This window comes from Ceratotherium simum, chromosome 7, assembly GCF_057802395.1.
Source record: "Ceratotherium simum simum isolate JZ-2026a chromosome 7, ASM5780239v1, whole genome shotgun sequence".
In the NCBI taxonomy this organism is placed as follows: domain Eukaryota; kingdom Metazoa; phylum Chordata; class Mammalia; order Perissodactyla; family Rhinocerotidae; genus Ceratotherium; species Ceratotherium simum.
Window position 1 is genome coordinate 55,330,615 of NC_141906.1, and position 27,998 is coordinate 55,358,612.

The following is a 27,998-nucleotide window of genomic DNA, read 5'->3' on the forward strand; positions in this document are numbered from 1 at the left end:
CCACTGAGATAGTGTCCAGAGACTGGTTTGGAATGGTATTTTGGTATGAATCTTGGTTGTACAACTTACTATCTCTGTGGCCTTGTGTAAGTTATTTATCTCTGAGATTCTTCTTTATTGAAGCTTCATGAGTACAAGGACCTTGTCTATCTTGTTTTCTACTCTATACTTAATTCTTGGTATACAGCAGTGAACAAGATACACAAAATCCCTACCCTCATGGGGTTTACATGTCAACTGGAGTTTCTGTGTTTCGTGACATCTGGGTTAAACTTGATTCAAACACTCAAATTTCATATCTTGTGGAAGTCCAAAGCCTGCTCAAGAGTTCTAAAAATTCTTCGGAAGATTACATTCTTATGATCTCATCTGCTTTCTAGACTTATGTTCCTACATGTGTTGCCTTTTTTTTCACCACATTGCTATGGATGCTGAATACAGCCATTTCACACATTTCCACCAAGACAACTCACCTAGCCCAAGCATTTGTGAGTAACAGAGACTTTCCTAAAGACTTTGGGAAGGGTCATAATGCCCATTGCAGAGCAACAATCTCTGTATCCATATTAGACCTTTTTGCTTTCAAAACACTTTTTGGCTACCCAGTCACCTTGGGTTCCTGTTTGGATTTTTTCCCATCCAGGGGCCAGCATCCCATCTCACTGACTCCTCTCCTGCCTCTTGGATTATTTCATGAGAATTTGACTTCATTTCCCTTTATAATTTAGAGCAGTTCAGCTGTCTTTAGTTCCCACTCCCAAATCTTAATCAAGATGTTCAGCAGATAAAAAGACCCTCTTTCTAATTCTAAAATAATATAATTTTAGGAGGATGTTGTGATTATTGAGTGCAAATAAAAAAATCTGTATATATTTTTGTTCCCTAGGATGATGGCTCAAATCAGGGCTGAGATGATGACTGACTAGTTCAAAAATCCTATGAGGGCAGGGACTATGTCTCCAGGGCATAGTTCATCACTTGGCACACACCAACATGTAGTCAATATTTTTAGAAGATAGTGATTGAATTCAGAGTCTTTGATGAAAACTGGGATAAATGACCAGCAGTTTAGTAGTTTATAGCGATGCTATGGGGTAGAAAATGATGAAGCCTGATTTCATATCTGTATTTCTTCAGTATTTAGTTGTGCTTGTTATAACATAAATTAACAAGTATCATTGTATGTTTTGGTTATTTACAAATATTGCTGGGTGTTCAGGTAATGGCTGTGATGAAAAATTGGTTAAATTTTTCTGAAGCTAATAATAGGATAACAAAATAAAAGTGATGGTGGGAAACCAATGCAGAAAGGAGCGCAGGAAGATTGAGGAAGTAAATTAACACTGTAGCGAACTCCTATTCTTTATCAGCCTCTTTAAAAAATGATTTTTAAATAGTCATCTCTTAAAATACTCATTACAACCTAGATAGGATTTCCCCATTTTACAGATGTGGAACCTGACGCTAACGCAGTGGTTTGCTAACGGGGGCAGGTGGAGAGGGAGCACTAAAACCCAGCCCTCCCAAATCCAGGTCGCGCTGCGGCACTTGAAGACTAGCTATATCCCTCCTAATTATGTGTTATAGCAAATCAGAAGAAAAAATAAAAGGCAGGTTCTGCGACCTGACATACACTTGCCCGAATTCCTTACAATCGATGACCGCGGCGAGTAACTAAGGAGCTCCGAGGTGGTCGATCGTCTCCGAGCTTTGCGTGCGCGTGCCCGAGATGGTAACGTCTGCTGCGCGCCGCCGGCGGCGAGGCCGCAGTGCTCCGTCGCCATAGCGACTGCCCCTGGCAACCGCGAAGCGCTGCGGGCTGGCTGGCGGGCTCCGCGTTTGAGCAGAGCTCTACTCTTCCCTTGGTTTCCCTCCCGATTGGTTTCTTCTTCCTTCCCTCTTGCCCGCCCTCCCTCCCCTCTTCCCTTCTCCAAAATCATGGCGGGCGGAACCGGGGACGTTCGGAAGATTTTCATCTTCACCACTACCCAGAATTACTTTGGACTGGTGTCGGAACCCTGGGACCAGCCACTGCTGTACAGCTGTCCTGAAATCAACAACTTCTTGGATGACGGGAACGAGATGCTCCTTAGGGTGCAGCGATCCGACGCCGGAATCTCCTTTTCCAACACGGTATGGTTCTCTCCACCCGTGCCCTGACCTCTCTTGACGTCCCCAGACTCAGCCAGAGAGATGTCGGGTGCTGCTTCAGCTTTCCTCGTGGGATCCTCCTCACGAGCCTAAGGCTGTCTCTGCCTTAGCTGCGTTGGCCTCAAGCTTGCATTCCCCCATCTGACGAAAGGAGGTTCCCCGTCCACACACCTTAACAGAACAATTATATTCTTTTCTAGTTTTTTTTTTTTTTAAAGATTACAGATGGATTGTAACTGAAAAGAAAACATTTACCTTATTTAGCTATTAAAAATTTTTTTTCTCTCCCTTTTGAAGTTCTTTGAGGCAACTTCTAGTGTATCTTTTTTGGGTTAGCACTGCACTGAGTTTAAAGTTGCTCGGGGAAAGAGTTAGGAATTCAAATCTTTTACGAAATGATATAATACAAAGTTTAAATTCTTTTCGGATGTACAATGTATGATGTATTGATTTATTTATTTCACTGCTGCCTCCACTGGCAGAATTGTTTAAGAGATGATTGCATTTGCAATCAGGACTTACATATATAAACCTGAGAGTAAAAAATTGCCTCACACATTGAAGGGACCCAGTAAATGGATGAAGGTTAACAAATCATAAACATTTTAAACCTCTTCCTCTTGTGTTCACCCATATCCCTAGGTCTAACAGAGTGTTTGACACACAGCAAGCATTGGGTGCATTTTTACAGGATGATTGAATCATTCACCCCGTTCACTATGAATCTTTAGTCCTGGATTTAATTCATTTCTGTTCAATAAACTTCTGTTTTGAACTCAATATATGCAAGACACTTTGCTGGGCTTGGTGGGTTTAATAAGGATGAATAATCACAGCTAACATTTATTTTCTCTTTGCATTATGTCAGGCACTGTTCTAAGCACGCTATGGGTATTGGCTCATTTAATATTCACAACAATACTATAAGATAGGAACTATTTTTATTTCCATTTTATGGCTGAGGAAAGTAAGGCACAAAGGTTACATCCTAAGTGTTAACTACTCCACTTCTCTAATAGGTGGTATAATTCAGAATAGGACCCCCTGCTTCTCCCTTCCGGAACCTCACTCCAGTGGTCCAGGGTGACATATACTCACAAATTATAAAATCAGGGCACACTGCTGTGAATGCCACTGAAAGTTTAGAGTGTAATGGGAAAACAAGATGAAGAGAGGTTTGGATCTGTGAAAATGTGTCTTGGGTTAGGTGTTGAAAATTGAAGCTATAACTTTTTTGAGTTAATACTATTACTGGTAGAGCCCAACAGTGTATTTTATTTTTAGTCATACATTATGCTACAGATTTTTAGTTATATTTGAAATGTTTTGTTATGTCTTAAGATACACTTTAGATGTCTGGGAGTCAGCATGATTTAATAAGTTAACAAATATTTATTGAGTGCCTGCTATGGATCTGGTACTGTCCTAGGTGCTGGGGATAAAGCCATGAACACATCGGAGTTTGTCTTCAAGGAGTAACATTCGAGTGGACAAAGATAGGCTAACCACATGCACATAGATATATAATGTGACATAATTTTGGGTATTGGTAAGTGCTGTTATGGAGAAAATAGAGTAATGTTAAAATAATGATGGGAGTGGGGTAGAGAACTGCAGTAAAAGAGAGTAGGAGGGAATACCTGTCTGGATTAGTGACCTTTGAAGTGAGATTTGGATGATGAGTTGTAGGCAGACGTTAGGGGAAGAGTGTTCTGAGCAAAAGAAATATGTACCAAGACTCTGAGCTGGATCTCACCTTAGTTTCAAGGGGTAGGAAAAAAATCCAGAGTGATTGCTGAAGTTTAATGAATGACTGGAGAGTGTGGAAGATTATGGCCTGGGCTGATCATTTAGGACTTTGAACACCATTTAGGGTGAAATAGGAAGTCATTGGTAATCTTAAGCAAAAGGGAGATGTGATCTGGTTTATGCTATAGAATAGAGGTTAGCAAACTTTTTCTGTAAAGGGCCAGATAATATTTTGTATGCCTTAAGGTCTCTATCGCAACTTCAGCTCAGCCATTGTAGTGTGAAAGCAGCCGTAGACAATACGTAAATGAATGAGTATGGCTGCATTCTAATAAAACTTTATTTATGGACACTGATATTTGAATTTCATATAATTTTCATGTGTCATGAAATATTCTTTTTATTTTTTAAAAAATGTGAAAAACATTTTTAGCTTATGCTCTGTACAAAAACAGGCAGCAGGTTGTGGTATGCTGATCTCTGATCCATCCCAGTAGGTGATAGAGGTATTTTGCAACCTCAGAAAAGAACAACTTTACAGCTTGAGTTAATAGTTATCAAATTATAGTGAGTTACGAGGAAATAATGGTTGCCAGTCGAGTGGTAGCTAGGAGTGCTGATTCTGTTTTCCTTTTCTCGGGGAATGATGAGCAGCTGTAGCCAGCTGATCCTTTGCTTCAGCTCTGACTTTGCTAGGACAAAACTCATTGTCCTGACTGATGCCCCAGGGAGCTTTGGCCAGTGACTATAGTTGCTGTTTTCAAAGTATGATAATAAAATGTATATTTTCTTAATTTTCTTTCTTCAGATAGGTGGGAGGAGGAAAGTACAAGAGTATGTACTATTTAATTACTAAAGAGTGAATTTTTCAAATTTACATATCTTCAGCTTGTTACTCTCACTTGCTTGTGATTGGAATAAAATGATCATACTAGCAATAGAATTCTAATGTGTGAAAATGAAAGTTTGAGAACTGCAGCAATACCGAGTAAATGCCAATTCCTTGCTAGTGGCTAAAAAATGTAATGATTAGGACAAAATAAAGTAGCACGAAAGCTCACTCATCTGTGGTGTTTTTCGTGTACAGCAGTAAACTTGTTTGAAATTCTTTTAATGCATAGCCTTCGTTTCCTGGAAAAAGAAATGATAACAACTGTGAAAATGTATATATAATGCAAAAACTTGCTTTGGGCAGTATGCTTTTCAGCTAATGAACTAATTACTGTGAGCTGACCTATTTTAAACATGGTTGCTTTAGTGAATTCCAATTTAGCTCACCAGTTCCAATTTTATCTAGTTATACAACAATTTAATAAAGTTTGATGCTCAAATACTTTAAAGAAAAATTTTTGGGTCAGGTAAAGATTATTTTAGGAGATAGATAACCTAAGTTCATTTTGGTAGTTTGAGCTTATATACAACTTAAAAAGCACCTTTTAAAATGCCAGTTTCAGATAAGAGGGTAATTAACATCCTTGTTATAGACTTTCTGGAGTAGAGTGGGGAAGTATACTACTCATTAGTGTGCACTACCTGGGGCACACAGCTTTGATCTGTAGTCTTACTGAATCTGGCTGGAGTGGAGTACTTAACAGTGTATGTTAGCAATATTTGTATAGTGCTTTCTGTGTATAAATCACTTGTTAAAGTAGCTTTATGATACAATCACATGTAAGCGGGGATACATTTTAAAACCCAGGTATTCTTAGATTGGTTGTAATACACTATAATTATTTTTAAAGTAATTATTTTTCCAAGGGATAAAATTACAGTGATACAACATTTTAGGGAAACACTTCTTTCAAATATCAACTTTTATGAAGATAACATTAAAAATCATTTGTTTATCACTTTAGATTGATTTTGCTGACACAAAAGATAAAGTGCTGGTGTTTTTCAAGCTGCGACCTGAAGTAATTACTGATCAGAATCTACATAATAACATTCTTGTTTCATCTATGTTAGAATCACCTATAAATTCCCTTTACCAAGCAATACGGCAAGTATTTGCACCAATGTTGTTAAAGGTGAGTAAATTAAAGTAGCTATATGGTCATTGTTTTTTTTTAACCTAGATATTTTGATAAAAGTTTTCATAAACACAAACATAAATATTTATTATTTTATTTACTGTTAGTATCATAGTATTTTAGTTTTTTAATTAAAATATAATTTGTTTTTAATTTTTTTTAATTTTAAAGTAAGCTTTGTTGACAAAGAGAAATTGGAGAAAGATATAAAATGCAATTCACATAAGCTCTTACATTGCTATAGTAGATGATCTTTATAAAGTTTTAACTGTTGAAAAGATTCTTTTTCTCACTAATGAGATAGAGGTAGTGTCAGGCTTTGAGTGAAACAGATGTATTTGGACTTAGTTCTTTCGACAGTATTTTAGGAGGCCAGTTTGATTGGCAAGCTTTTGATCAGTGTTTGCTCTTATCTGTTTTTATTTAGGATCAGGAATGGAGCAGAAACTTTGATCCCAAACTTCAGAATCTTTTGAGTGAACTAGAATCTGGGTTGGGTATAGTTCTACGAAGATCAGACACTAACTTATCAAAATTGAAATTTAAGGAAGATGATACACGAGGTATATAACCATTGCTTAATCAAAGAAGGTCAAAATGATTGACTTATTATTACATTAGTAAATTAATGTATTTCTTCACAGATTTATTTCCACACTTTTAGATCTTCTCTGAGCTTAAGCATCTTTTAAATGAATAGATTTATATGGATTTGGAGAAGTGGAAAATGTAATCTTTAACAATGTGCAATTCATGGAAATAGAAACGTAGTTGATTCTTGTTATTTGCAGTAGTTATATTCTGTAAAGTCACCGTGAACACTGAGTTAGCGAGTATAGAACCATTACTCCCTGGGGAAATACAGGGTTAGGTTCCGGTGAGCCTCTGGTCATAACATTTTCATCAACTGCTCAACACATAACCTTGTCATCAACTGCTCCACACATAACCTTGTTTTACGTGTGTTTCTGTTTAAGACACTTTATTTAATATGTATTGTTGATTAATTAACATTGACCTCATGGCCAACAGCACTGTAACTCATGCCTGAGTGAAGCTTATCTCACACAAGTATTTTCTCTGTAAGGCACATCAAGGTGTTCTGCTTGGGAACTGACAGCACTTTAGTACTGCGCTTGGGGGCCATTTTAAACAGCGAAATCACCAACAAAAAGCACAAAAATGCAAAGAAAAATGGCACTAAATAGACTATAAAAAGGACATTTGTTTACGGTAGGAGATAGGAAACAAGAAGGTGGTGTCACTTTGTTCAGCCTCAGCTGGGAATGTATGTGTAGGGAGACTCAAATTTTTCACTCCCCTGCACATGCCTGAGAATGACCATAAAAATACTGAGTATGATTTTAGTTTACAAATAAATGTTAGCAAGTAGGTGAATTCGTAAATCCACAAATAATGAGGTTTACCCTAATTGTATACTTTGCAAAGATAATAGACTATTGACTTTTATTTTTAAAATGTATCTTATCTGAAGCTAATTATAATTTTATTATGGCTGTAGATAAATTATTATTCATATGAACAACTAATAAGAAATGCATGACATACACAAGTCATTATTTTAAAATAATGGATATAGTTTTATACTTTGCTTTAGCAGTAAATTATATGCTTTTTGAACCCCACAGACCTAGAAAGAATAGTGCTTTTATTTCCAGTATGTGATTAGGCAGCTAGAGTTTGTCCAGTTCATTGGGAAATTTAAAAGCAAATTTAAAAGTAAAATTATTTTAATTTGCTCGTATTTTGAAATTAAACTGCAAACATTTATTGATTAAATTATAATCATTTCCAATTTGGATGTTATTCAATAGCGTGAATGGTATTGGAATTAGATTTAGGAAAGCGTTGTGCTGGAGAAGCAAACCCATAGATATAAGATTCAGACTGACAATACAGATATGAATGGTTTATAAAGACATATAGGAATCATACTGAGGAACAAACTTAATGTGAAGTATAAATTTGGTGCTGTTATTGTTTCCAGTGGATTTAAGTAAGAACTTTCTGTTGATAGAAATTATAAAACTGATTTTCTGTATATCCTTAACAATCAGGAAATATGCAAAATCAGTGAATGAACCAGATAACTTTCTGGATTTTCATTTTCAATTGATGTTTCTTTCTTTTTCCTTTTCACTTTTTCAGGTATTCTTACACCAAGTGATGAGTTCCAGTTTTGGATAGAACAAGCTCATCGTGGAAATAAACAGACTAGTAAAGAAAGAGCCAGTTATTTTAAAGAATTATTTGAAACAATTGCAAGAGTATGTGATTCATACATAGTTATATATCAGGCTTTTGATAACAGTACTTTAGAATTCAATTTTCAATAGATTTATCTCTGTTTTAAAATCATTGCTTGATGATTGTGAACAAAATATATCCTTCATATGTTGTAGGGTTTACTTAAGGTGTGTATTTAACGTGGATACAACTTAGATATCCAAACTTTTAAAAAAGTTAAATTCTAATCTCTAGTAAATATTTTTCTCACAAACATACTTACTTTTCTGCTGGTGGATAGGGAAAAACAAAAATCTAATACACTAACAGAGGTTTATCCACATGGAGGTAATATGTTCTTTTGAAAAAATGTTCACTTTATTCAAATTAGCATTTTGAAATAATCTGAAATATAAAAAGTCTTAGTTTTATACTTATTTGATTTATTATTCTTTGATGTTTCCACAGAGAGGTTAAATAAGTGACCTTTTAAAGTATGGTTACAAAAAAAGTCTATTCTTTTCAAAATAAATATACAGTAATTTTCTATTTATTCCCAGTATTATTTCAATAATATCATTTTAATGAAGTGTTTGAAATGGTTTTAAACTTTTTTTGTAACAAGGATGAAATGTAGAATAATAAATCTTGTACTATGATTGTATTATTGGTTACATTATGCAACACGGTAAATGAAGGAATAAAGATATGTAAACTACAATGGATAGTGTATATATGACATTAAGGCCACCTCTATTGCATAAATAAAAGAAATGAATCCAAATTTAAAGAAAATTAGGCCAAGGGTAAAAATAAATGAATAAACTTTTTGCAATTCTTATTTTTCTTTTGGCTTCCGTGAAATTTATGTTTGTGAACTTACAGAACTATTTGCATAAAGAAGTAATATATCATCTGGTAGAAAAAGGAGGAGAAAATAATATGGCAGATATTAGAGTTGTAGCAGTTGAAAAAGTCTGAGAACATTTTGACTGTATTGCTCATGGTACAAGTATGATTATGTTTAAAAATTAATGCATTTTGATTTTAGGAGTTTTATAACTTGGACAGTCTATCCTTATTGGAAGTAGTTGACCTAGTGGAGACTACTCGGGATGTTGTAGATGATGTGTGGAGACAGACAGAGCATGATCATTATCCTGAGTCACGGATGTTACATCTCTTAGATATCATAGGTACTAGTAAAGAAATAAACTTTTGAAATTTTGGAAGCCTGTTTTATTTTGTTTTATGTTTTTTCCTTTAAATGCTTAAAGGAAATGCTTTCCTTTAAATTACTTAAAATGCTCCTTAATGTAATAATTGTTGCTTAACATAACTTTTAAAGCAAATCATATTGGATTATTTAAATAGATATTTGTATATAGTTGGTTAATTTAAATCATAAGTTTCAAATCCTTTGACCATTAAAACAACTAAATTTACATAGATTTTTAGTCCCTCTGCATGTATGTGTTTAGACTTTATTTTGTAATGACCTGAAAAGTTCTTTTATATATAATGGCTTATCTGTCAATATTAAAAGTGTATGTGCTTTTTGACCCAGCAAATACCCTTCTTTAGGAAATATTAGACTGTACATAAAGGTGTATATATAAGATATTTATTGCAGCACTGTTTGTAATATAAGAGTAGAAACAAATAGCAATTGAGAATTGGTTACGTAATGCTACATCCATACAGTAAGCTCTGCAGTCTTTAAAAAAATGTATATATATATTTCTACACTTGAGAGGTGTACATGATGTATTGAAAGGTGCAAAAATACAAACAAATCTGTGTGTGCATGTGTGTTTTTGAAAAATATTTGTTATTGACAGTGCTAGTCTAAGGGTGTGCATGTGGTATTTCACGAATCCTTAGTTTACTAATTTGTATCTTATTTTAGTTTTGTCATAAGCATGTATTCTATAAATTTTCAGTAGGAAAGACATTTCCATTAAAAAGTTTGCTTTATGTTTTATTAGGTGGTTCATTTGGAAGATTTGTTCAGAAAAAGTTGGGAACTTTGAACCTGTGGGAAGATCCTTACTATCTTGTGAAAGAAAATCTGAAAGCTGGTATTTCAATTTGTGAACAGTGGGTGACCGCCTGTAATCATCTAACAGGTCAGGTGTGGCAGCGCTATGTTCCCCATCCATGGAAAAATGAAAAATATTTTCCTGAAACGCTTGACAGACTTGGCAAACGCCTTGAAGAGGTATCGTTTGATTATTTGGATCTTTGTCTTTAAGTGTGAAGTAGGTCCTCACTTGTTTTGCGAATGTATTTTATAATTAATAAATACTATATATCTGATAGAAATTACTTTTGGGAGAGAATAAGAGCTCAAGTTCACGTGGGATAATTTATGGCAGTCATCTGGTACAGGGCCAGATAGGCACTATCTAAGTGCTGGTTTCCACCTCCTTTCTTTTTCTTTAGTGTATGACTGTTCAGTTTGTAAGTTGTGAATGTCAATTTTGTTCTTCTTTGTTGTAAAAAAGATAACCCACTTGTCCATGTATGGAAGCCTTCAGATATTACATAAGTTATGAGTTTCAGTATAGAACTTTTATTTTTAGCTTGAAGGGACAGGCAAAATTAGAATATGTGACGATTACAAAGCTGACTTTTTCCCTTTATGCTTAGGGGAACCATAGCTCTTTGGGGATTTGTTTTGTTTTTAAACAAATTTCATTTGAAAAATTATGAAAAATGTTCTCATTATGAAAAATTTCAAACATACACAGAAGTAAAATAGTATAATGAATGCCATTGTATCTATCACCCAATTTCTACAACTACTGACATTATTCAGTTCTTGTTCCATCTTTGTCTTCCCTGCCTTCCTTTTTTTGCTGGAGTATTTTTAAAGCCCATCTAAGAAATCATATACTTTCACCCTTAAAACATAACCGCAATATCACTATCACACCAACAAAATGACAATAATTTCTTATCATTTGTTAGAAACCAACGTTCTATTTTTCTGTCCCAGAAATTTTTTTTTTTTTTTGTGAGGAAGATCAGCCCTGAGCTAACATCCAGTGCTGATCCTCCTTTTTTTTTTGCCAAGGAAGATTGGCCCTGAGCTAACATCTGTGCCCATCTTCCTCTACTTTATATGGGACGCTGCCACAGCATGGCATGACAAGCGGTGCGTCGGTGTGCGCCCGGGATCCGAACCCACGAACCCCGGGCTGCTGAAGCGGAGCACGCACACTTAACTGCTTTTGCCACCAGGCCGGCCCCTCAGAAATTTTTTTGTAGTTCACTTGAATCAGGTTACTTCATAGGCGGAGCTGTATTGTTCTTATATGTTACATCAGGAGGCATGTAGTGTCTGATTTTCTCACATTCAGAGAGTTAAGTTTGATCTGTGGGTTCAGGTATAATTGGCCTGACCCATCTGTTATAATGTTCTCCATCAACCTTTTCTTAATGATTTCAGCAGCCATTGATGATCATGAGAAGTTGCAAAGTGGTGATTTTCTAATTCTAATGTTTTGTCTGCATTTGGTAGTGATAATGGGAGAACTCTTCCTCATTAATTTTTTTTATTTTTTATTGAGGTTTTAATGGTTTTTAACATTGTGAAATTTTGGGTTGTGCATTTTTGTTTGTCCATCACCATATATATGACTCCCTTCACCCCTTGTGTCCACCCCCACCCCCACCGCCCCTGGTAACCACCGTACAGTTTTCTTTGTCCATGTGTTGGTTTATATTCCACATAAGAGTGAGATCATACAGTGTTCGTCTTTCTCTTTCTGGCTTATTTCACTTAACATAATACGTTCCAGGCCCATCCATGTTGTTGCAAATGGGACGATTTTGTCTTTTTTTATGGCTGAGTAGTATTCCATTGTATATATATACCACGTTTTCTTTATCCAATCGTCAGTCGAGGGACACTTAGGTTGCTTCCACTTCTTGGCTATGGTGAATAGTGCTGCAATGAACATAGGGGTGCATAAGCCTCTTTGGATTGTTGATTTCAGGTTCGTTGTCTTCCTCATTAATTTTTTAGTTACCTTGAAATATAGTTTGTACAGGAATGGCATTATAGACAATTACTTCTTTCCTTTTACTTATCACTTTTTAGAACAATGAACAATTAGTTATTGTCATAGTAAGTTCCATAGGTGATCAATGAAATGTTTTTTAGTAGTATCATTATGAACCCATGGGTTTTTATATGTTATGTGTTTCAATCTATTGTATTTATTGTTATACTCAAATTGTTCCATCATTGGGCAGTGAGTGCCCCTTTAAGTTGGCTCCTTTGTCATTTTGACATGAATCCAATATTCCTTTGATAACTTCCTTGCTTTCAAGCCCCCCCAAATGTACCAGCTTATCTTGTACATTTTCTGTCTCATACCTGGAATTAGTCATTTCTCCAAAGAGCCTGGTTCTTTTTAGTGGAAAATGGTATTTAGCAACAACATGCTGGTTGGGGAAGTGCTAAATATTACTTAGTTATCAATGTTTTTAGGTATTCTCAGTAGATAGGGTTGTTAAAGTGGTATTTCTGTTTTTAACAAGAGAAAAATAAATCATGAGTTTATACTGATATTTCCAACTCAAGTAGGTAAGTAAGTAAAGTTAAGGTTTACTTAACCTTTTTGATTACTTTTGATTGTTGATGGAAATTTTATATACAAAATACTATAATTTGTTTTCCAGCTGTTTGTAAATTGTACATAATAGAATTGTTAACATAACATTTCATTATTAGAAGTGAAATTTAACGCAGAATAATGAAAATCAAGTTTTTGCTATATCAAGGAGAGATTCTAAAACTTTACTTAAATGAGCTTTAGTTTTTAAACATAGTTTAAAAATATTAAGATTTTATATATTTTCACTAGATTTGAGCACACTGATTGATAGTAGTGCAATGATACAGTTATATCTTTGAGAATCACTTTGATTATTGATGAGTAGTAATTCTCAAGATTACAGTTTCACTTTTTTGTTTATTTCAGAGAACTTAATTTAAAGAAATTCTTGTCCAGTGTCTTTAGATTTTAGACCTATTTGTGCAGATTTAAATAAGTGTGTTGTTTTAATATTTTATGGTTTAGGTCTTGGCTGTTAGAACAATTCATGAGAAGCTTCTCTATTTTTTACCTGCCAGTGAAGAGAAAATCATATGCCTGGCTCGAGTATTTGAACCTTTTACTGGCCTGAATCCTGTGCAATATAATCCATATACTGAGGTTGAGTATATATGTTTGTCTATATAATTTCCTGTTTGTGTTGTTCTTTTAAAAAGCAAATTTTTAAAACATTAAAGTCTAATGGTATTGTTAATTTGTTTAGCCTTTATGGAAAGCCGCAGTGTCTCAATATGAAAAAATTATCGCACCTGCAGAACAAAAAATAGCAGGAAAATTGAAAAATTATATATCAGAAATTCAGGATAGTCCACAGCAGGTAAAATATTGAAATATTTCACTTTTATTATTTCCCTTTAGCTATTTTAGGAGATATATGTGTATTTACCAAATCAATCCACTTGGGATGAACATATACCTATTTTATTTTATATTAGCTTCTTCAAGCATTTCTGAAATATAAAGAATTGGTGAAGCGTCCAACTATAAGCAAAGAATTGATGCTAGAAAGAGAAACTTTACTGGCGAGACTTGTGGACTCAGTTAAAGGTAAACTTTATCAGGAATTATAGTGTATGCTTGAGAAAATATTTTTTGTAGGTTACTTTTTCTTTGTTATACCGTTTAGGATTAAGACTACATTTTATGATGTCTATATGCTGAAGAATAATTTACTATTTTTGTTATACATGACAGATTTTTTGAATTAACTGCTTAATTTCTTTCTCTGTCTCACTTGATACATGGTGAGTTCCTGAGGGTAAGGGGCCAACTCTTATTTTTCTATCCGCAACATTTGACATAGTGCTTGGTACATGGAAGGCATTTAGGAGATCTTTGCTGACTGTATGTAATCATTTATTTGATTTAAATTTTATAGATTTTCGATTAGACTTTGAGAATCGATGCCGAGGAATTCCTGGTGATGCATCTGGACCACTTTCTGGCAAAAATCTTTCAGAAGTTGTCAATAATATAGTTTGGGTTCGCCAGTTGGAACTGAAGGTATTAGTTTTAATAAAAATTGAAGAATACTAATTGTAAAATGTGCTAAATTAATGTGCTAAATTCTACACACTAGAACTGTAGTGAAAACATTCTGTTTTCTTTGGCATATCCATCTAATTTTCATGTGAAATGTAGAATTCTAAAAAAGTGTGCAGAGGAGATTCTAATGGTTATTGAGATAATTATCCAATCATTTATCATTCCAATTGCAGTTGTTCCAGGTAAGTCCCTTTTAAAAAAAATATTCAAGAGGAAAGCATCCTTTATACTGGATTAAAAAAATTCTTTGAAAATAAATCGTTTTTAATTCTTTGAAATGTGTCATTGCAAAATCTTGGTAGTTGCAAAGTCTATCTGCAAGTATGTTTATGTAAGTAAATCATTCTAGGTTGAAAGGAAGTTATGGGAAAGTTGAAAGGTAATTAAGTCATTGCCTAAAGTAGTGGCAGCAATTTATAGATTTAAAGGACTATTATTTTAATATTATCAAAATTGATCTAAGAATCTTATGTACTTATTAATATATGGTACAATGTCTTACAATCGACTCATGATAAATGTTAGTTGGTTATAATCTGTGATTAAGAGCAAGTGGACATAGACTGTTGTAAAGGCTAGCATATTTGAGAATTCTACTTATACAAGTTTGTATTTTTGATGTTTTATTTTCTGGACTATTCTGCCTAATTTTGTCATTAGCTTTCCAACGTGCTACAATGTTCTTTGTACAGTTGTGGAGGAAAGGCATTTCTCTCCTTTAATTGCCACTCAAATTGGCCTAATTACTGTTTGAGCTGTTAAATAGAGCATTTAGCAAAGGGCCCAAATTATTGCTTAACATGTTTAAGTTTACAGTCATGCACTGCATAATGACATTTTGATCAAGGATGGACCACATATACCTTGGTGGTCCTATGAGATTAGTACCATATAACCTGGGTATGTATTAGGCTATATCATCTAGGTTTGTATAAGTATACTTTATGATGTTCGCACGATGACAGAATTGCCTAACGACGCATTTCTCAGAACATATCCCTGTCATTAAGTGATGCGTGACTGTATTGCTGAATTCTTGGAGTTTCATCTGAATTTCCCTTATCTTACCCTTCAAGTTATGCCTTGTATGTGTTATTCTCTGTGTTTTGCTATTCTGAGGTTGTATAATTCAGAAGCAAAGTAGGGGTTGATATTCTTATATTCACTGACAAATCTTTTATTTTACTGTTTATAGATGAATGGGAAAATAATTTCTGAATGATAGATCAGAGAAGGGGGCTCATTTTATGCTAACTTTGTTAGAACTTAAATAATAAATATTCTTCTAATTTGACTTTTTAAGGTGGATGATACTATCAGAATTGCAGAGGCTCTTTTATCTGACTTGTCAGGATTTCGATCTTTCCATCAAAGTGCTGAAGATCTCTTAGACCAGTTTAAACTATATGAACAAGAACAATTTGATGATTGGTCCAGGGATATTCAATCTGGTTTGTCTGATTCCAGATCTGGTTTGAGGTATGTATAAATATATCAAACAGTGAAATCTACACAAGAATCTTTTTTCTTATGTTATTAATCCAAATGACAAGTGGAGTTAATAATTTCTGCTTTCTCCTTTCTTCAAACTTGCTGCTGTTTCTTTAATTTTTGTTGTTGTTAGTTTTTGATTATCAACTTTTAAGTCATTAAGGTTGGCAACTTTGATGATATAGTTAGTTGACTGCTTTTCCCTTCCTTCTCATGTCTGTGCCCCAGAACTGTGGATTCTCATTTTGAAATTAGGAATTTTTCCTCTCCCGTGGTTTTTTGTTATTGGTATTCATAGATGTTTTTCTACGATTTAACATGAATATTATGTACATGTACACACACAAACATAGACACACACATTGTAAACTGTAAAATTTCATTAATTTTTAGCTCCTTGAGATGAGACGTATTTCTTCATGGTGCCCAACGTAGTAAGGGTTTGGTAGATATTTATTGAGCTATATTGAATGTAATTTAATTGGTTAACCTAATTATTCTAATGGGTATTTAAAGTAGACGGTTTAAAAAAACCATTGTTTCTTTGTTCAGATAAACTTTTACCAGCATATTATTGTCTGTATTTTTAGAAACTTGGTCACTTCTTAATTTTTAGAAACTTGTTACTTTTTAAAAGTAACTTTCTCCATAATATGAAATTCTGTTTATTTTCCCTATTCTGCTACAAAAGATAATTAGGCCAAAAGTGGTAGCTTCTTAAACTGAATGAATAATTTTTTTTTCACTTTATCTTGCGTTTTGGTTGCAGAGTAAGAATAGAAGAACCAAAAGGTGCTTGGGCAAAATGATTATAATTTTATGCATTTAACTCTTTCTCTTTCTACTCTGAACCTAGAATACGAGAGATGCTCCAAGCCAAAAGAAAAATAAAGAGTTCTTTAGTCAACTAATTTTGGAAACTTTGCACACTTTGCACACTTTTATCACTATAGCTCTGGTGGAGACCCACTGTGTATGATAGTGTACCAAAGGGCGGAGACCTGCTGTGAAGAATCCTGTTTAACTTTTTTCAGCCCAGTGTTTCCCATTTGGCAGTGAAACTCCCTGACTTCCACTTTTTTTTTTTTTTTTTAGTTAAAATGCATTATGTCCCATAGAATCAGTGTGTTTTGGAACATATTTCAGATATGCTGGAATGTAGAAACTGATTTTGAAGATTAGTTTTGAATAAAGGGAAAAAGGGTCACCATTATAATTTTCTGACAGGCTTTATGCTCATATAGAAAAGTTTGGGCTAAATTATTGTTTTAAGCCATTTTAAAGTATCTGCTTTTTATTATGCTTTGTTTTGTGTTGTTAAGTAGGCTGAATAGATTTGTTCTTTGCTTTTCAGTAGCTTGTTTTCTAAGACCTGCAAGTTCTTTTAATTGTGAAAGTGATTTGAAAGAATGAGCATTATGTAAACCTGATCCTGAAAGATAGGTCATGAAAAATATAATGCTTTATGCTTAATTTAGCTCAGCATTTTCATAATCCATGCTGACTTGAGTGCCCCAATGTAAAATTTGCTGTTGTAGCCTTTACAAGAAACACAAAGAAAGGACAGTCTTAGATAGTGACACAAAGAGTAGAGGAATGAAACATTTGATTATCTTTGCTCCTACCATTTTGATGTTCTTTACCATTGATTCTTTATTAAAGTATTAAAGAACCAGGTAGGCTGACTATAAAGAAAAAATCTAAGGTACATTCTAGAAAAAAGAATCAAAGCCTTTTCTGTGTATGGTGGATATGATGTCAGTTTTGAATCTTAGCTGAAGGTTAAGAGATTGATTTTTCTGACTTCAAAAACTGCTTGATTGAAATATAATGTGATAATATACTTTGGATATTGCAGTTTGTTATCAGGATCTGAATTGTGAGCTACTGTATGAAAAAAAGGTAACAACTTGAAAACTATAATTAAAAAATTCTTTGACTTAATTTTATATTTACAGAATAATTGTAAGAACTAATGTGTTTTTCATTGTCAAAAGAGTGAGAACATGAACCTTAAAAACTTACTCATTTTATTTTGTAGTATTGAGGCTAATAGTCGAATTATGGAATTGGATCCTAGTGATGGATCATTAAAAGTGCATTATTCAGATCGGTTGGTGATTCTTCTGAGGGAAGTTCGTCAGCTTTCTGCCCTTGGCTTTGTTATTCCTGCCAAAATACAGCAAGTTGCAAACGTTGCACAGAAATTCTGCAAGCAAGCAATTATTCTTAAACAAGTATGAAATTATATTATATTTTTGAAAACATGGCTATTGTGAGTTTATTACATTAGAATATTTTAAGGGCTTTGTTTTCTACTTTTGAGTTTTTTAGGCTAATAGATTAGCACCATTAAGTCTTGTTAAATTATGGTTTGCTAAATGACTACATTACAAAATTTGCTTTGTAAACCATATAGAAATTTATTAATTTGAGGTATTATTGTTACTGCTTTTTATTCTGAAGACATTTGGAAAAATAGAATATTATTCTTTCTCTTTTTTTCTTCTTTCTTTTATGTTACTTGCATGGGTCTTAAAGGACCTACTAATTAAAGGATCTTCTGCCTGCCGTCAAAAGACAGATTCTTAGAGAATTGGTAGGCTTATGGACTGGTCTCTGTTTTTGGTGATTTCCTTGGTCTACCTGTTCAGTACATTGCCATCATATCATATTCCTGTTTAAAACCAACTATTATCACCACATTGTCTACCTCCTTAGTACAGTATACAAGGCCCTCTTAATCACGCTCTAACTAACCTTACTGTTTGTGGCCTTTACTACCTGTACTCTTCCCCTCATGTTGCACCCTATGCTTCAGTAATATGAAACTTGGCTCCTTTCCAAACACATCTCCGTGCGCTGATATATTTCGAATTGGAAAACTCAAAAGTCATCCTTTAATTCCCAACTCAGAAGTCACTTTCCTTGTTGTGTCTTCCTTTAGTTGATTGTTCTTTATTCTGTGTGTAGTGTGCAAATCACTCTGGATTTTTTTCAGTTTTTCTGTCACTTGATTATTAGATCTTAGAGGGCAGGAACAGTATCTTGTATATTTGGTCTTGCATTTATTCTTTTGTTCAAAAAGGATTCATTGAGCACTCATACTACCAGGGACAGTGTAATGAGGATATAAACATGAATATATTACTCTCATACTCTGGCACAGGGTGTCTCAGCCTCAGCACTTTTGACATTTTGGACCAATTTTTTTTTGTGGGAGATGTCCTGTGCATTGTAGGATGTTTAGCAGCATCCCTGGCCAGTAGCACCTGCCTAGTCCTGACAGTCAAAAATATCTCCAGACATTGCTGAGTGTCCCCTTGGGTGCAAATCAGCCATGGTTGAGAACCACTGGTCCAGTGAGAGAGAGTAAACTAAACATTGTATTCTCATTAAATATCAGGCCTTCTGGTAGATGCCTTATTTATGTTGTTTCAATTAATCCCCCGTTTTTCACTGATCTAATTGGGGATCAGATTTGTAACATAGTTTTCCCAGTGCCACACAGCTAGTAAGTTATGAAGCTGAGATTTGATACCAAATCTCTCTGACTCCAAAGCCATATTTATTCCATTATAGTTCATATAGTGATGACAGATATGTGAACAAATAGGTACAATATTTAGTAATATGAGTACTATATTATAGATGTTCAGAAAGCCCTGTGAAAGCATAGAGGTGGGAATTTTCAGTTATTTTCCTGGGGAGGGGTAGAGGTAGTATCAGATAAATCTTTACAGAGGCATGATGTGTAATGTGAGTCAGGAACAGCGTACATGTGTTCTCTCAAGAGCACAAGGAGGTGGGATGGATGATCATTTCAAAGAGAGGGACTACATATTCAAAAGTAGAAAGCCTTGCTCACTTTTTTATCCTAAGTATTTAGTCTAAAACAATTGGAGCTCAAAAGATGAGTGAATGGTCATATAGTATTTGTATTTACCCCTAGGAGAACAATTGTGAAAAATCTATGTATATGTACCTTTACTTATGAGCAGATATTTAGCTAGAGCAGGGAGTATGAAGTAGGGTGTTATATAGATAACAGTATGGCCAGATTGCTATGATGGTATGTATTCTTTGCTTCTAGTTTTCCTGATTGGGCTTTTTCTGGGACTATTGTGGTATAGAATGAGTAGAGTGGGTATTCCCCACCAAATAAAGTATGTTTTTATGCATACTAGTGGAAAGAAGATGACTCTCTATAAAATTAATAAATATATTTATAAGCAACTACTCTGTGCCAAGAATTTTGTGAAGTGCTGAGGATACAAAAATTAAAAGACAGTCTCCTTAAACTCCTTAGACTCCCTCCATAGTGTCCACTTGATTTTCTTCCCTGAACCTCTCCTTATTCCCCAACAGACAGTGTTGACAATGTCCTCCTTTGTCCACCACTGTACCTTGTAGGTATCTCTATTTTTTGATTCATAAATTAATTCAACAAACATTTATTGAGTGCTTGCTATTTGCTAGGCACTGTTTTTAGAGCTATCATTCTGATACGGGAGATAGACAGTAAATACATAGATAGATAATACAGTGTTAGGTAGTGATAAGTACTTTGAAGAAAAATAAAACATAGTAAAAAGATTGTGACAAAAACTGCTATTTTGGGGTTGGCCCAGTGGCATAGTGGTTAAGTTCATACACTCTGCTTCGGTGGCCCAGGGTTCGATGGTTCAGATTCCAGGTGCGGACCTGCACACTTCTCATCAAGCCATGCTGTGGCAGCGTCCCATATACAAAATAGAGGAAGATTGGCAGGGATGTTAGCTCAGGCCCAATCTTCCTTAAGCAAAAAAAAAAGACTGGTATTTTATTCAGAGTGGTCGGGGTAAGTGTTGATGAAAATGTAATATTTGAGAAGAGACATGACAAAGTGAGCAAAAGAACCATGCAAATATCTGGAGGAAGACTATTGCAGACAGAGGGAATGATTGACATATGCAGAATTCCTGAGGGAAGACTCATTTGGTAGGTTAGAGTAACAGCAAGCAGGCCATTTTGGCTACAATGCAATGAGGGAGGGGTTTGTGGTGGGACTAAAGGTCAGTTTATGTAAAATGTTTGTGCTGGGGTAAGGGGATGGGTTTTGGATTTGGATTTCATTCTTAAGTGTGTTGGGAAACCATTGGAAGGTTTCAGGTAAGAGTTTTGGGATTTTGGATTTTGTTCTCAAATGTATTGGGAAGTCATAGGAAGATATGACATGATTTATATTTAAAAAAGGACCACTCTGGCTGCTTTGAATAGATAATAGGAGGCCATGATTGGAAACAGAGAGACCAGTTAGGAGATGGTGCACTGGTCTTGCCAAGAGATGAGGGTGCTTGGTTTGGAGTGGGATTGATGGAGGTGTTTGAAGTAGTTGGATTCAATATGTATTTTGAAAGTATAGTCAATAGACTTCACTGGTGTGAGATGTGAGAGAAGAGTTAAGGACAACTCAGATATTATTTTGGTCTTCAAAATGGATAAATCATTGTGTTTTGTACAGTTGTGAGTCACTTAATGAGAGGGATATGTTCTGAGAAATGTGTCATTGGGCAATTTCATCTTTATGTGAACATGGTAGAGTGTACTTACACAAAATTAGGTGGTATAGCCTACTACACACCTAGGCTATGTGGTACTAATCTTACAGGGACCACTGTAGTGTTTGCAGTCCTTCATTGACCGAAACATCATTATGCGGGGCATGACTGTACTGAAAAAGGAAGGAGCAGGTTTGGAGAGTTGCAAGAACAAAGAGTTCAGTTTTTTTGCGTTTAACATGCTTTACTGGTTTCCTCTGTGTTCCCTATGAGACTGTGAACTTCCAGGGACTGATTCCAGGGACTGGATTTTATAATCTTGGTTTAGTTGGCCCCTGGGACAAATTATAAATTGGCAAATTATAGGAATGCAACACATATTTGTTGATTATATATATTAATACATGCATAAAGACTATGTTGGAGATGAAAAAACTATTTTTTGTTAAATCTTAGAATTGATAAGAGTTAATGTTTGCATTCAAACAATTAAAAATGAAAGAAAATTAAAAACTGTGTGGTATGTATTATTGATTATTGCTAATTGGACTTTTACTTTGTAGGTGGCACATTTTTACAATTCCATCGATCAACAAATGATTCAAAGTCAGAGACCAATGATGTTACAATCTGCCTTAGCGTTTGAACAGATAATTAAGGTAAATAGACTTTTTATGTTATTATCATTAGATGTTACATGTAAAGTGTTTCTCATTTCTTAGTTTTTTAGTATATTCTTCAGCTTAACATAGCCATTGATCTAAGGCTTTATTTTGTTCCCCAAAGACTTCCTTCACTCTTAACAAGTAACATTTTTCCAGCCATAGATTTAAAGGGTTGTGTTGAACATATTTTGGTGCTGGTTTTGATCAATTGAATTAATATGTATACTATACAATTTGTATGCTGTTATCTTTACTTTTTCACTGAACTGTGAGATCCTTATACACAGGACTCTTTAGTGCTTTTCCATCATCTCCTGATTTTGCAATTTAAGATTTATTTTGCTTATTTAAAGATCTACACATAGGAAATTAGGAAAACCCACAATAGTTTTTAAACTATCTGTTACTATGTGACTGCTAACTTTTTGAAATCTACATTTTTAGTCTTCAGAGGCATGAAATATTTAAAAAATAAGTAGAAGAAGAATATACCCTTTTATTCTTCTTTTATTTGAAAGTGGATAACCAGTTGTGTCATGGTTTTCAAGACTACCGCAGGTTCTATGATTTGCTAGGAGGACTCACGGGACTCAGGGTATAGTTGTACTCACAGCAACGATTTATTACAGCAAGAGGATGCAAAGTGAATCAGCAAAGGGAAAGGTGCATGGGTGAAGTCCTGGGGAAACCAGGTACAAACTTTCAAGAGTCCTCTGCCGGTGGAGTCACACAGGACATGCTTCCCCTAGCAACGAGTTGTAACGCATGTGAAATGTTGTCTTTCTAAGGAAGATGATTAGCGACTCAGTGCCCAGGCTTTTACTGGGGGCTGGAAATGTGGGTATCTTCTGCCTAATATGTACCAGAATTCCAGATCCCCAGAAGGTGTTCAGCATAAACTATATGGGAGAGCAGGGACTCTATTTTCGTGCTCTGTAGCAGTACAGCAGTAAAGTAGTGTATAGTAATTACTCATTAAATACTTTTTGCACTGATTCACAGAGTATTCTATTGAATTTATTATAATTGTTTATTTTCATTTATTCATCAGCTATTTATTGAGGGTCTTCTGTATTCCAGAGACTTGCTATGCCTTAACATTTACCACTTCAAGTGAAGTATAGAAACCTTACTTCTATTTAGGTCTCTTTACCCTCTCTACTTGTATACATTTGTCCTAAGTATTTAGTACCATCTACATACATAGAGCACTACATCAGATGGGGTTATAATTTTCAGTCATCAAATATGATTTAAGAAACTCATGAGAAGAAGGGTAGTTTATTTTATGTTTATATTTTCCTCATCCCAATGTTTTTCTTTCTTTTCTGTTCCAAGCTTCTCATTATCATTTCCTTCTTCTTGAGAGAACTTCGTTTAGCCCTGCTTTAAGAGTAGGTTTGCTAGTGACAAATTCTATCAGTTTTCTTTTGCAGAGAATGTTTTTATTTCCCCTAATTCCGGAAGGATATTTTCACCAGATATGAAATTCATGGTTCACAGTTCTTTTAGCGCTTTAAAAGTGTTGTTCCACTTCTTCGTGGCCCTCGTGGTTTCGGATGGGAAATCCTCTGCCATTTGAATTTGCATTCCTTTCTAAGTAACTCATTATTTCTCTCTGAAATAACGAGGTCTAGCATGAGGACTGGGTGAGTGCGTATGTTCAGTTTTCTGCTGGGCCCTGTAGATACCATCCTGACAGAAGTGGAGCACTGACTTGCACTGCTTCATTTCAGATGACTGGAGTGGGAGTTCAGTGCCCTTTTTTGCCCTACTGACACCTTCCCGAGACAGTGTGGTACCAGCTTGCAGTGTCTTGTGGCCTCCAAGCAGGGTGTGAGCTCAGTTCCCTACTAAGCCCTGTTGATATGGTTAGGAGAAGTGGAGGGCAGATTCACACTGCTGTGTTACAGCAAAGCGAGGGCGGAAGCTCAGCTGCCGGTTCAGCTCTGCTGTCTTGACAGGGGAATTGGAGTACTGTCTGCTTGTGCCAAGCAAGGGATGGAATATTAGCTCTCCACTTGGTTCCACTGAAATTGCAGAGAGGTTTTTCCATTGGTGTTTGGCTGGAGTAGGATGGGTGTTTGCCTAAAAGGTTTTCTGTTGTTAGGCCACTATTTTCCTTGTCCTTTGGCTAGAGGGAATAGGATGCTAGAGCTTTTCTGTCTGTCCCTGTGGGTGGTTCCAGGTTAGAGGCTTCTCCAGCGCCATGTCCTGGATATATGGGGGACGATAAGGGAACCCATATTTGTATTTCTACCTTTCGGTCTTTCTATGCCTGTTTGTTGTGTTATGTCTAGGGTTTTTTAGTTGTAAGAGGGACAACTTGGAAGGAATGGGGCTACTCAATCTTGGCCCGGTTGCCTTATCATTTATAAAATGGAAAAATTATTATATTGCAGGTTAATGTTAGGGATAAGTGGACTTATGATGTAGAATATTGAATCTTTTGGAAAAAATGCATTTGAATACTAAATGTCATTTGTTGTACCCTTAGAACTCAAAAGCAGGAAGTGGTGGAAAGTCACACATTACTTGGGATAATCCTAAAGAATTAGAAGGCTACATCCAAAAACTTCAAAATGCTGCTGAACGACTTGCCACTGAAAACAGAAAATTGAGAAAATGGCACACTACTTTTTGTGAAAAGGTATATTTTATTTATAAAATTGAATAAGCTATGAATAGTGTTATTTAAAAAGTAATTAGAATATAATTTTAAATAACTTTTTATTTGGAAATAATTTGAAACTTAAAGTTCCAAAAATAGTATAGAGATTTCACACTTATCCTTCACCCAGCTTCCCCTATTGTTAACAACTTATTTAAACATAGAACAGTTATCTAAATTAGGAAAGAGACCCTTTTGAATTTTACAACTTTTTCCGCTGATGTCCCTTTTCTTTTCCAGGATCCCACCTTGCATTTCGTTGAGTCTCTAATCTCTTCTCCTCAGTCTTTCCTTGTTTTTCGTGACTTCGATGCTTTTGCTGAGTACTTGTCATTTTGTAGAATGCTTCTTGATTTGGGTCTATATGATGTTTTCTCATTATTAGACTGGAGTTATACAGTTTTGACAGGAATATCACAGAAGTGATATTTTGCCTTTCTCAGTGCATTGATCAGGTATTGATGTGTTTTATTATAGGTTGAGTTAACCTTGATCACTTGGTTAAGGGGCTGTCTATCAGGTTTTTCCACTGAAAAGTTACTATTTTTTCAGTGATACTTTGAGACTGTTGTGCTCTAATGTTAACAGGTGGTAGTTCTTATGAATATTGATCTGCTTCGGCAGCAGCAGCGTTGGAAAGATGGATTACAAGAATTGCGAACTGGCTTAGCAAGTGTAGAAGCACAGGTAGAGTATTTTATTTTGTGTCTATACTTTGAAATAGGACCTTTTCAGAATGTGAATATATGAATTGATGAAAAGTTCATAAAGTTATCTGTAAATGTTTACTGATGAATTTCTAATAAATTTAGAATTCAGCTAAATTATATATAGACTATAAATTAACAATGCATTTACATTTAAAAATATAACAATAAGTTTCCATTTGTCTTATGGAACGTTAAATTCCTCAATTCAGACTTTGTAGTTTTTCTGACTTAATGCTTAAATATCTGTCATTTGTTTGCTTTCTTTTAGGTGATTGTGACATCTGTAGAACACAAAATTAGGTTTAGGCAGAAGCCTAATGATTGAAATAACTTTGTTTCAGAATTTCTTTCTTTATTTGGGTAAAATTTCAGTTCCATACACATTTTGATATGAGATGATGTATATGAAAGTGGTTAGCACAGAGCCTGCTACATAGTAGGTGATAATGGGATCTTAGTTGAATATGAGCCAGGTGGCTTACACATTTACATGTATTTTTCAGTTTTTTGAACTTTAAGAAAAAACAAAAATTGAAGTATTAGAATTGATATATTTATGGTTATATGGAAGCAAAAGAATATGTAAACTATCCTGAGCATTCTCATATTTTAAGTTTATCATGTTTTTAAATGCGCAGTGGATTATTTAGGGCGTGGGAAGGGAAGAGCAGAGCTATACTTGATGGGAATTTTTGAAAAAGGACTAAGAAATTCACAAAATAAACTGTTGTTCCTGTTACTGTTTTTTTTTTAGCATCATAAAGTCCATATATAAAATCCATTTAATATTAATTTGATTTTTAAAATTTTACTTATCTTTTTGTATACTATTTATAAGCATGAAGGTTAAAGATTTTCATATTTAACTCTATATAAACTCTCACTACAAATTGCAATTGAGTTGTGTGTTTTAAGATATTTAAAATGAGGTTTTTTTAACTATAATTTTACTTTATGTGATATGAAAGCATTAAATGAAAACCCCATTCTACCACCTAATTTTTTTACTTATTTATTTTTTTATTATTTTTTTACCACCTAATTTTTAAATAAAAAATGCAAATATAACATATTAGGGATTCCAAGCAAGTGACATGCGTGCGTGGAAACAGCACTGGAATCATCAACTGTACAAAGCTCTGGAGCATCAGTATCAGATGGGCTTAGAAGCACTTAATGAGAATCTGCCAGAAATAAATATAGACTTAACGTACAAGTAAGATTTTTTAAAACCCAATTTAATTTTCAATCTATAATTTTCCAGTAATTTATATTTTAAAGTTATTTATTTGCTTTCAGACAAGGACGGTTACAATTCAGGCCTCCTTTTGAAGAAGTCCGGGCTAAATATTATAGAGAAATGAAGAGATTCATCGGCATACCTAATCAGTTTAAGGGAGTGGGTGAGGCAGGAGATGAATCTATTTTTTCCATTATGATTGATAGAAATGCAAGTGGATTTCTAACTATTTTCGGCAAAGCAGAAGATCTATTTAGGAGATTGTCAGCTGTTTTACACCAACATAAGGTATGGAATGTAAATTTCTGTCCTTCTATTATAATATTTCATCTGACTGAATTAGTATTAAACGTACAAATCAATAGTTTATCTTGTGTGGCATAAAATATGGTAAAACAAAATATGGTAAACCGGAGAGGCAGAGTTGAGGATTCTTATACAACCTAGATTTATGCCACAGATGAGAAAAAAGTTACACTAAATTTTTTTTGTCTTTGACTATTTGAAGATTGAGAAACTAGTTTTTTGTTTTTTTTTTTGATTGTTATTTCAACTTGGAATGTGACACTATGTTGTATCAACTTTAATTTCTTTCAGGAAAATATAATCTTTTTTTCATTCTTTGGATCAAGAGCAATCCATGGAGGGAAGCCCTCAAAGTTAATGAAATTGAGATGATTTAACTTTTTACTTTTAAGTGCATCATACCAACTCTCCAAAGATAAACCCTAATTGCATTCATTGCTCATTTGTATTGATCCTGAGACGTATGATTGAGAATTCAGCCAGTTTCTTAAATGACACTGCAATGCTTCTGTATTTTAGATTTCTAGAATCAGTTGAATCTGGATACTTTCAGATTTGTAGCCTACAGTAGCTCTTGGCTTTGCAGAGGTGATTCTGTCTTTGTATATCTCAAATATGAGAAGAGAATCTAACAAAAGGGTTTTTGCATCTCTTCAAAAAAGTTTTATGATCTCTGTATTTTTATATATTAAATCGTTTTTTTCCTATTCATTCTTTAGGCTGTGCAGCAGTATTTATATTTACATACCTAAATTGAAATTTACTTGAATACCTCACATTTGCTCATTTTTATTGCTCTTAATAGTTGAACTCTGATCTTTTAAATGTTAATTTATTAGTTCTATTTCTTTAATATATTTCTCCTTCATTAAATAGGAATGGATTGTAATTGGGCAAGTTGATATGGAAGCTCTAGTGGAAAAGCATCTTTCTACTGTACATGATTGGGAGAAAAATTTTAAAGCACTGAAAATAAAAGGGAAAGAAGTAGAACGACTTCCAAGGTATTAGAAATTAAAGTAGTA

General features: G+C 34.5%; 1 protein-coding gene across 2 annotated transcripts in view; it reads left to right on the plus strand.

The window, feature by feature from the left end:
* The first annotated feature begins 1,858 nt into the window (after positions 1–1,858).
* DYNC2H1 (dynein cytoplasmic 2 heavy chain 1) overlaps positions 1,859–27,998 on the plus strand; it is a 293,258-nt gene continuing 267,118 nt past the window's right edge. Inside the window, exons 1-18 of one of the 2 annotated variants that reach the window (XM_087433636.1) lie at positions 1,859–2,133; positions 5,757–5,927; positions 6,358–6,493; positions 8,100–8,218; positions 9,229–9,373; positions 10,166–10,398; positions 13,271–13,405; positions 13,509–13,622; positions 13,741–13,852; positions 14,184–14,308; positions 15,654–15,829; positions 17,883–18,078; positions 21,945–22,040; positions 24,544–24,696; positions 25,306–25,404; positions 26,504–26,643; positions 26,727–26,955; positions 27,850–27,977. In XM_087433636.1, coding sequence (XP_087289762.1) covers positions 1,939–2,133; positions 5,757–5,927; positions 6,358–6,493; positions 8,100–8,218; positions 9,229–9,373; positions 10,166–10,398; positions 13,271–13,405; positions 13,509–13,622; positions 13,741–13,852; positions 14,184–14,308; positions 15,654–15,829; positions 17,883–18,078; positions 21,945–22,040; positions 24,544–24,696; positions 25,306–25,404; positions 26,504–26,643; positions 26,727–26,955; positions 27,850–27,977 — 2,702 coding nt within the window. In that variant the 5' untranslated portion in view covers positions 1,859–1,938. The remainder of the gene's footprint in view (positions 2,134–5,756; positions 5,928–6,357; positions 6,494–8,099; positions 8,219–9,228; positions 9,374–10,165; positions 10,399–13,270; positions 13,406–13,508; positions 13,623–13,740; positions 13,853–14,183; positions 14,309–15,653; positions 15,830–17,882; positions 18,079–21,944; positions 22,041–24,543; positions 24,697–25,305; positions 25,405–26,503; positions 26,644–26,726; positions 26,956–27,849; positions 27,978–27,998) is intronic. The other variant, XM_004427391.3, reaches the window with a different exon arrangement.